This window comes from Typopeltis vanoorti, unplaced genomic scaffold (genome assembly GCF_054136105.1).
Source record: "Typopeltis vanoorti isolate ZY-2024b unplaced genomic scaffold, IOZ_Tvanoo_1.0 HiC_scaffold_1621, whole genome shotgun sequence".
In the NCBI taxonomy this organism is placed as follows: Eukaryota; Metazoa; Arthropoda; class Arachnida; order Uropygi; family Thelyphonidae; genus Typopeltis; species Typopeltis vanoorti.
The window spans coordinates 645-10,229 of record NW_028327986.1 but is presented as its reverse complement, the minus strand read 5'-3'; the positions used below and the strand labels follow the sequence as shown (position 1 = coordinate 10,229).

The following is a 9,585-nucleotide window of genomic DNA, read 5'->3' as shown; positions in this document are numbered from 1 at the left end:
GATATATTCCCATGTTTTCTCACTATGTATTGTAAAATGAAAATAACAATTTGAACTTATATTTGGCTTGAATCCAGCTTGTTTTTCTCCGAGTTTCTCTTCCACAATTTTTTAAGTATTGGTGTGTACTCCTGTTTTCATTCTTCTTCAACCTTTTCCACTACTGTTGTGTTTGCTTATTTCATTTAAACTGTCTTTCAAAGTACTTACGCCAGAAATTTAGAATCTCCTTATCATCACTATTGATGTTACCTTTATTATTATTATTATTATTATTATTATTATTATTACGTGACACCTTCAAGGAGTCCAAAGACTCATCGAGCGAGTTCACCTACTCTACATCTGTTTCCACCACTCAATCCACCAACTACAACTCACCGCAGCTACATCAACGCCATCTACCGCCTGTTCCCGCCACTAGTGCTTCCACAGACAATCACAAACGTCAATGCCCACGGCGGGATTCGAACCCAGCAATCTTTTGGCTGGAGAGTGGATACGCTAACCGCTCGGCATCTTTGATTCCATTAGCAGTATACTTTCCTCCATTTATTTCTAAACTTTTTGAATTGCTTCCAAGACATTTTGCTCCTTCCTGATATTTAACTTTTATATTCTCTTACCAAATTCTTCCCATGACTTTTGTTTATCTACTTTTACACATCGCTTAGCTCTGTACATTTTTCTCTGTATTCTTGTAGGGCCTTTCTATCTTTTTAACTATTTTATTAAACTATTTATTTAATTATCTAACTATAAATTTAACTGCTTTTATATATCCAGTTCTTTTCACTGTGATATTCATTTTTACCTTAATTAAAACTAAGTGATGATCACTTCTAACTTCAAGTCCTCTACTCGTGTATACTGAACCAGCATCAAGATATCACTATCAACAATAACATAGTCGATGAAGGTTTCTTATTTTTTTGTGTATTCTCTTCACCGCTTTGTGTAACCACGTGTTACGTGTGGGATAATTGGATGTTTTTACACACTAAAACACCATCTTTGCACCTAGAATGAATATCGCATAGATTTGGAGTTCAGCATCTTGTACGTGGAGATGCAGAAAATATTACGCCATCTTTAAAAGGCAAATGTGGATTGGATTCTGTATAGCTGTGTACAATTTCGTAAGTGACAGCGATATTTAATCTAAATGAAAATATTTATTGAAAATTGTTGGCATGGCATTTAAAATACAAGGGATGAGAGTCTATGAGTATGACAGTATTGTGTTATAAATGACACACAAAACGTTTATTATCACAGCCATTTTGCTTCACATCTTTTGAGTCCAATATGCGTACTGTGTTATTTTCCAAAAATTCATCTGATTCTTTCTTTTGGATTATCTCTTTAGTTGAACGATACATTGCTCTGAGGAAGATCTTTTCAAGACTCACCAGAGGGCATTCCAGTAATAGGCAGAGACTAAGTGCAATAGCATAACTAACGACAATGAATCCAAAGTATGAAAAAACCTGGTGGGAAAGAAAAGAAACAGGCAAATTTTAATTTCTCGTGAATGCGTCAGAAATTTGAGTATTTAGAATTGATTGTGAACAGTTTAAATAATTGGAGTACATTGTAAGGTTTTCCACTTAGTAAGTTGTGAGCATATTTCACTCAATTAATTAGTTAATGTTAGACTATTAATGTTGATGCATATTTCCATATACATATACGAGGGTTGTTCAGAATGTAAATTTCGTTTTTAAATATTTTCGCTGCGATCGCAATGTTGATTCCTTAGTAAGGCGTTGTTGCCATTTTCAGACGTTCTCGCAGTGCATACGCTTCTTGGTGTGTGTTAATAATGTCTAAGAAAATCCGTTTCTCAAATGCGAGGAACGTTTTAATCAAGGAAGGACAGGTGTGCACGATGATCAACGGCGTGGGCGACCATCTTTAATGGCTGACGATTTGGTGCGTTCAGTTGAAGAGAAGGTTCGACAGAATAGGGGATCACTATGACGTCACTCTCGCTGCAATGTCCAGAAGTTTCACGTTCATGTCTTCATGAAATTGTGTCGGAGAAACTGAATTATCAGAACAATTCCGTCATCCCTCATATAGTCATGACCTCGAGACAAGCGACTTTCACCTTTTCAAACATCTGACATCTTTCCTTGGTGGCTGGCGGTTTCAAGACATCGACGAGGCCAAAGAAGCAGTCAGTACTTAGTTTGCATCACAAGCGGCAAACCTTCTACGACGAAGGTATACATCTCTTGGTACCCCGTTATGATACGTGCCTGAATAATGGCAGAAATTATGTACAAAAGTAGTGAAAGATGTCTACTTTAATTTCCAATAAATGGGACAAATCTGCTTCTGCAATTCATGTATACTAACGCCGGAAGTATTAGGAACAAGAAGAAATTTTGGCCTTGGTTGATACTACCAGACCACAGGTTATTGGCATTAGTGAAACATGGCTGACAGAAGATGACGCACTTAGTGGGATTGAATATGAGGGGTATGGTGTTTTCAGGAGTGATAGGGAGAATAAAATAGGGGTAGGGTGCTATTCGAGATAGCTGATGAGCTACAGCCAAAGAGAATAGAAGTTGAACTACAGGATAGTGAACAGAGCACATTTGAGGCTATTTGGTGTTAGATTGAAACTAGCAGAACAAAATATACAGTGGGTGTTGCTATAGACCAGGTGATCGAATAGATGGTGGAGATAGTATGCATAAGAAAATAGAAAAAATAGAAGCAATGAGTAGAAGGAGGGTAATTTTATGGGGGATTTCAACTATGGTAACATTGATTGGAAGGAGGAGAGGACACATGGGAGGAAGGAATTGGATTTTATGCGGTTATTAAGGGATAACTATCTGCGACAGCATGTAATGGAAATACTAGAGGTCAGCGAGTGTTTGACCTAGTAATTACATCTGAGAATTTGGCTGTAACGAATATGACCACATTGCTACCAATTGGTGAGATTGATCATAGGGTCTTGACTTGGGAGGTAGCTAAAGGTGTGAATTTACAATTAAGACAGGGTATATGTGGAATTATCGGGCTGATAGGTATAACAAGCTTAGGTGTTTGATTGAATCAGTGCCATGGCATGTACAACTGCAAGAGCTAGAAGTTGATAGTGCGTGGGAGGCGGTTAACAAGTGTTTGCATGAAGCAATGGCTGACTGTATACCTGGAGTCCAAATAATAATAAATGACGTAAGGGTTAAATGGATGAATAACACCATTAAGCTTGAGCTGCAAAAAAAAAAAAATAAGAAACAACTATGGGGGGAATTTAAGGAGAAAGGTGACCACAGGCAGATGAACAGTATAAAGCGCAAGCCAAAAGGGTAACGAGTGTGGTAAGAAAAGCAAAAAAGGATTACGAAAGAACATTAGCTATGCAGGCTAAAGAGAATCCCAAACAGTTTTTCCGATATGCTGCAAGTAAAAGAAAAAATGTATACTGAAGAATGATTTTGAAGAACGCCGATGGTAGGGAGGTAACCAAATCAGTTGATATAGTTGAATTACTGAGCGAGCACTTTGCAAGAGTATATCACCCAGGTGGTGACATTGCAGAAATGAATAAACCAGTAGATTATATGGGAATTGTGGTGAATGAAGTGGAAGTGAATAGTCTGTTGCATAACCTCAATGTCAATACATCTGTGGGATTGGATGGTATACCAGCTCGTGTTGTACGAGAAGCAGCTAAAGAATTGTCAGTACCCTTTACCATTTTGTTAAATTTGAGTCTCGGGTCTGAGTTAGTCCCGAGGGGGTGGAAAGAGGGGAAAATAGTTCCACTGCATAAAGGAGGTTCCAAGACTGCTGTTGTAAATTACCGACCGATTAGCATATCAGGAATCGTTGTCAAGGTCTTAGAGAAATTAATAAAGAGTAGAATACAGGATTGGATAGATTGAATGGGACACTGTATGGGGGACAACATGGTTTTGTGAAGAGTAGATCATGCCTCAGAAACTTGCTCGCGTTTTATAACACAGTGACGGCTGAACTGGATAATGGTAATGGGTTTACAGTGATACTGCTGGACCTGGCAAAGGCCTTTGACAGGATACCACATGGAACTTTAATCCTTAAACTGCAACATATGGGAATGTATATAGGGTTGCTGAGATGGATAGGAGGGTGATTGATGGAGAGATACCAGAGAGTGGTTGATTCAGGAGTTGAGTCCAAAAGATGGCTTGTGACTAGTGGTGTGCAGCAGGGTTCAGTTCTTGGAGCACTACTTTTCAATTTCTTCATTAACGATATAGAAAAGGATCTGAGAGGAACTGTGCATTTGTTTGCTGATGATGCAAAGTTGGGTAGAGCAATAGTGAGCGCACAGGATGTCAACATTTTGCAAGATGATTTGGATAGTTTGGAGGACTGGGCTAAGGAAAATGGATGTCAATTTAATGTGGCAAAGTGTAAGGTTATGCATTTTGGGGGTGAAAAGATTAGCAGCAGTATATCACATTGATGGAACCGTACTCCAGGAGATTGATGAGGCCAGGGACTTGGGAGTATTGGTGGATAGGGAGTTGAAGTTTAGGGGGCACATTTCAAAAGTGGCTAAATCAGCTCATCAAATCACTTGGTTGCTGAAAAATACTTTAACAAGCAGAGACAAACAAATTATTCTTTCTCTGAATCAAGCCTTGATATGACCCCATCTCGACTACTGTGCCCAAATATGGTCACCTAGGTTTCTTCTTGATGGGGAGGTTGAGAGAATCCAGAGGCGAGTGACCAAGATGATAGCAGGTCTATGGAATGAACCTTATGAGAGCAGGTTGAAGATTTGTGGGTTGCAGAAATTGGTTGATAGGCGGAAAAGGGGTGATATGATTATAATCATATCACCCCTTCAATATTGTCAATATCAATATTGTATCATTACAAAAATAATGATAGTGCTACTGTTAATTCATAAACAGATCAACTGTTGATATACACTTTGACGGTTCACACGTGTAGAAAAAAATATACACTTATTAATTGTGCATTATGTAGAATGGGCATCATCATGAAGGAAAGAGAAGATCAGTCAACATCCCTTATATGCAAATAGGAATAGTTTGCAAAATATATAAACATCTAATAGAGCTGCCACGTCTTATATAGACATAACAGATTCACTTGAGAGTAGATTGCTTCAATCTGGCATAAGTATATACAAGTTTTCCTAATTTACTAAATCATGTTTATTTTTATATCAGCGGAACAGCTTAAAGTATTGCGAAGTATTCATAATATCAAAGAATCCTTCGAAATGGCAGATTTTGATGCAATTATTAATGTGAATGTCAGTATACTTTTTTATGTGACTGTCGCAGAAGGTTGTAAACGTACAGTGTAATGTGGGTGGGCTAAGATTAATTTCTATGCTTATTATGTTTACTAATTTTAGATATTTTTAGTATTTTTATTTATATTTACGTTCTCTGGAAACCCTTGCTCTAGAGATCAAAGATGGAACTTTTTCAAGCCATTTTGGACCACCAATAAGTGGGTGTAGTGGAATATCTGATGATGAAATTCATCTTCACCTAAATAGTTACAACATTCATGCCCTTAGCGGGATTTTAATCGGAAAACTGTCCATTGGAGAGCAGGTTCAATAACCAATGAGCTAACTAAGCAGGCAGATATTTTAAATTTTCAATAGAACAATCGACGATTTTATTTTATTGTAAAGTAAACAAAACGTATATTTAATCAAAATAAAAACGTGAATCAAACTTTGGAAAAACGAAAATTAATGAAATGGAGTTTGCCTTATTCTAGCAAGGAAGTAAACACGAAATAAACAGCTTGAAAATCATGTTGCCAACGTCTTGCGTATTATGTTGAAATCAGTATTGTGAAACTATTTCAGACTTAGAGGACGCATACCTAGATAGAGTTTAGATAATCCTTTGAATCTAATGATATATATTTTTGTGTTTAATAGAGTAGTGTGTGAAAATGTGAGTTGGAAAATTTTGACTTTCTTCCTTCAAACGTGACCATTAGCCCAAGTAGTGCTGTTAAAAGTACTTAACTGATTGAGTCAAACATCATTCCTTGAAGCTATTTGATCTCACATTACTAATCAACAAACGTTTTGCTTCCAACTATAAATTACCCGATTTTCCTTTAACATGTAAAATCCTTTCCTTATCCACGTCTGTAATTATCATTGAAAGATTAAAATTTATTGATAAATTATCATTAAAAGAGGATGAAGGACATCTTTGTACGGACATGATAACATAAGAGGCTAAGATCAAGGAAATGTTTTATTTCCTCAGCGGAGCCGTTGGTTGATTCAATAAAAGCTACAAGGCCAACAATGTGGAAAGAACAATCTTCAGAGGCTCTGAACTTAAACGAATCTCTTCCTACCGGCTTCCATCTTGATTGGCAAAGATGGAGGACATTGAATAGACTTCGTTCCAGATGGGGCTACACAGACAATGACAACTGCTCATGTGGTGATTAATTAATTAATTAGTTAATTAAAACCTTTAGTGTATACGTAAATGCTAAGTAGAATAAAGTAATTAAAGATTAACGAACGCCAAATTTCTGATGTACTGAAAACATAAAAACTACCATAGAACAAAAAGGCATTAAAATCGCGTTAGCTAAATATAATTCACCAGAATAACAAGGTTCAAAGATAATCCACTCTAAGGAAAAGAAACTATGAACATAGTATATGAGAAAGATATATATACACTGCTTGGAAAGAAGTCAACGGACACCCTCATGGGCGAGGTGCATTGTGCCATGGAGTTTGAAAGGGGCATCGTGATAGGATACCATTTTGCAAATAAATCTTTTTGGCAAATTACTGACGCATTGGGCCATCCCAGGTCAACAATCAGTGATACCATACGGAGATGGAAGCACATTTTTAGGTGATACCCTGTCCAAGGGTATGAACTAAAAATGTGACCTGCAGTGGAAGACAAACCACGTTCATTGAATTGACCATAGGGTACTACGAAGAATAATATGAAAAATAAACATTCGTCGGCCTATACTTTGAATGCAGAGTTCCGGACATCGACTGGAACACGAGTCCTCAAAACAAACATTCAGAAACGAGGTTCACAATGGGTCTCCATGGTCAGACTACAATATGCAAGCCCACATTACCCGAACAAATATTCAGCGTCATCCTGAGTGATGCAAAAAGAGTGTACAGTGGGAGGGGAAGCTTGGAAAGCTGTGGTATGGAGAGACAAATCACGTTACTCTCTTTACCAAACAGACAGAAGGTTGTGGAAGTGGCAAATGCCCAGTGAACGCCTGTTAATAGAGTGCGTAACTGCAATTATGAATTTGGCGGTGTGATAGTATGGTCCAATTTTTCCTTGTTTGGCCTTGGACCTCTGTGGTGCCACAAAGATTGAACTCAAAGAGGTATCTGAACATTCTGGACAATGGACGATTGTCTCTATCAACAAGACCGTGTCTTGAGGCTGTTGCTGCTGTAACTTGGTGGTTTCTAGATATGGACGTCATCCGACTTGACTGGCCTCCACACAGCCTTGATCTCAATCCTATGGCCTGAGATCAAGGCTCTGTGTAGATCAAGAACTGGAGCGTCGAATGAAGTCAAAGATCGTCCATAGCTCAACAATCCTGGACCGATAGTCATCCTAAAAATGTATTTTACATACATTACATTAAATCATTTACTATATATAACTTTTCTTTAGAATTTACCACTAGATAATGTGCAGTTTGAAGTTCTTCCCGAAAACTTGCGAAAAACAGCTGTTCCACGAACGGGTGGACCATGTAGACTAGAAAGGTGAGTCGACTAAGTGGAATGAGTACTTTCCATGATAGAATGTGATTTAACAAACCTGAAAAATAGGAAAAAGTTACTGCTAATCTGAAATTTTTATCCTTACTTCTAATTAGATAAACAGGGCAAACATAAAATTTGTTAATGAAGGAAATTATCCAAATTAATAAAATCCGTCTTTAATTCTCTAAAAAAGAATAGCCATCTTTAGTGTTAATCTACTCTCAACTTACCTCCACGTCCAGTGCAACACATTAATGTTGTCCAGGCGACTCCTAAAGCCCATGCAGTGCGATGAGTTGCAGCATAAAGGGCTCCAACAAAAGAACTGGGAAGATTACCTTGATTCCAATCATAAACTCCATACAAAACTAACATAAGAAGCGCTGAGGCAATAATCCAACCAAATAATTGAACTATCTGGAAAACAAAAATGGATAAAAGGAATTTAAATATATATTTCGCAATGCAAATATGAAAAAAAATCAACAAAAAATAACAAAATTATCTATAAATAATAAACATAAATCTACAATAAAACGCGTTTTTATAATTTCAAAATAATTTTTATTTTTCAACATAATCTCCCTTAAGCTAATTATGTTTATTCCAGAGATGCTCCATAGCCATTAACCCGTCCCTGTATTGGTTCTCAGTAAGATCTGCAAAATACTGCTCTACAGCTGCAATCACCTCTTGATTCGAAGAAAAACGCTGCCCAGCGAGAAAGAGTTTTAGTTTGAACTTTCCTTCATTAACAAATTTTATGTTAAGGAACTGATTTTGTCTTCTTTGGCGATGAACAATCAGCTTCTGTCTTCTGTTCTGACTGCTGTTTGGATTTTGGTGTGTAATGGTGAATCCATAGTCGCATCCATATTAATCAACGCAAAAAAAATCAGTTTTATTTTGGGTAAAACACTTCAAGCACTTTTCAGAGATTTTCATGCGAGTGCGTTTTCGATCTGCTGTGAGCAAGTTCGGCACCCATCTTGCGCAAAGCTCTTTCATATGCAATTCTTCGTAAAATATATCCTACACGTTCTTTTGAAATTCCTATAATCTCAACAATTTCACGCACTTTGACTCGCCGGATCGTGCCGATAGTGCTGCCATCTATGGTCGAAGCTGAGAACTTTTTAGACCACCCTCGTATTTCTGAAATTCTTATTTTGGTTTTCTTACCCGCATTTGTTATTATATTTCTCATGGAAGTAACAAACTTTTATTTTACTTATTATTTGACATTATTGTAACAAATTTTCTAGATTTAATTACTTACTGGTTTCAGTTTAATAGCCGGTTTCTTGTAGAGGAAATATCCGGAAGCCAGTCCTACACAGTACGGTCCTAAATGCAGCCAGGGCATGTAGTACACACGGGACATGTAATAATATCGCTGTCTGTAATGATAAATAATAACTCGGATGATTGGGATGCAAGCAACGTATGAATTTGGTTATTTTTAATATTTTAATATTTCTGCTTATTATATGTTCAAGTTCAGAACTCAAGACAGCAGTAGAAGATGGACAAATGATTTAGTAGAACTAAGAAAGTTGTCGGTTGTTGTTCAATAGTCGTATATTACAGTATCTTAGAAGAACAGCTGCAAATACATTGTTTCGAAAGAAAGAGATAAGGGATGAAACAGGAGGATAAGCTAATCTAATGTGTTGTTCGATATTGATGTTAACATTTGCTCCTTTGGGTATAACATCATTTGAAGAAAGTGGTGGAGCTATATCGTTATTATGTTACAAGTGAATGTTATGAATTTG

General features: G+C 37.0%; 1 protein-coding gene across 1 annotated transcript; it reads right to left on the bottom strand.

The window, feature by feature from the left end:
- Positions 1-1,204: 1,204 nt before the first annotated feature.
- LOC150092213 (nose resistant to fluoxetine protein 6-like) lies at positions 1,205-9,199 on the bottom strand. The gene is made up of 4 exons (XM_090415206.1): positions 9,087-9,199; positions 8,038-8,224; positions 7,720-7,862; positions 1,205-1,490 (listed from the first exon to the last, which is right to left on the bottom strand). Exons 1-4 carry the CDS (start codon positions 9,189-9,191, stop codon positions 1,245-1,247), a joined length of 681 nt encoding a protein of 226 aa, XP_090271332.1. The 5' UTR covers positions 9,192-9,199; the 3' UTR covers positions 1,205-1,244.
- Between the last annotated feature and the right edge of the window lie 386 nt (positions 9,200-9,585).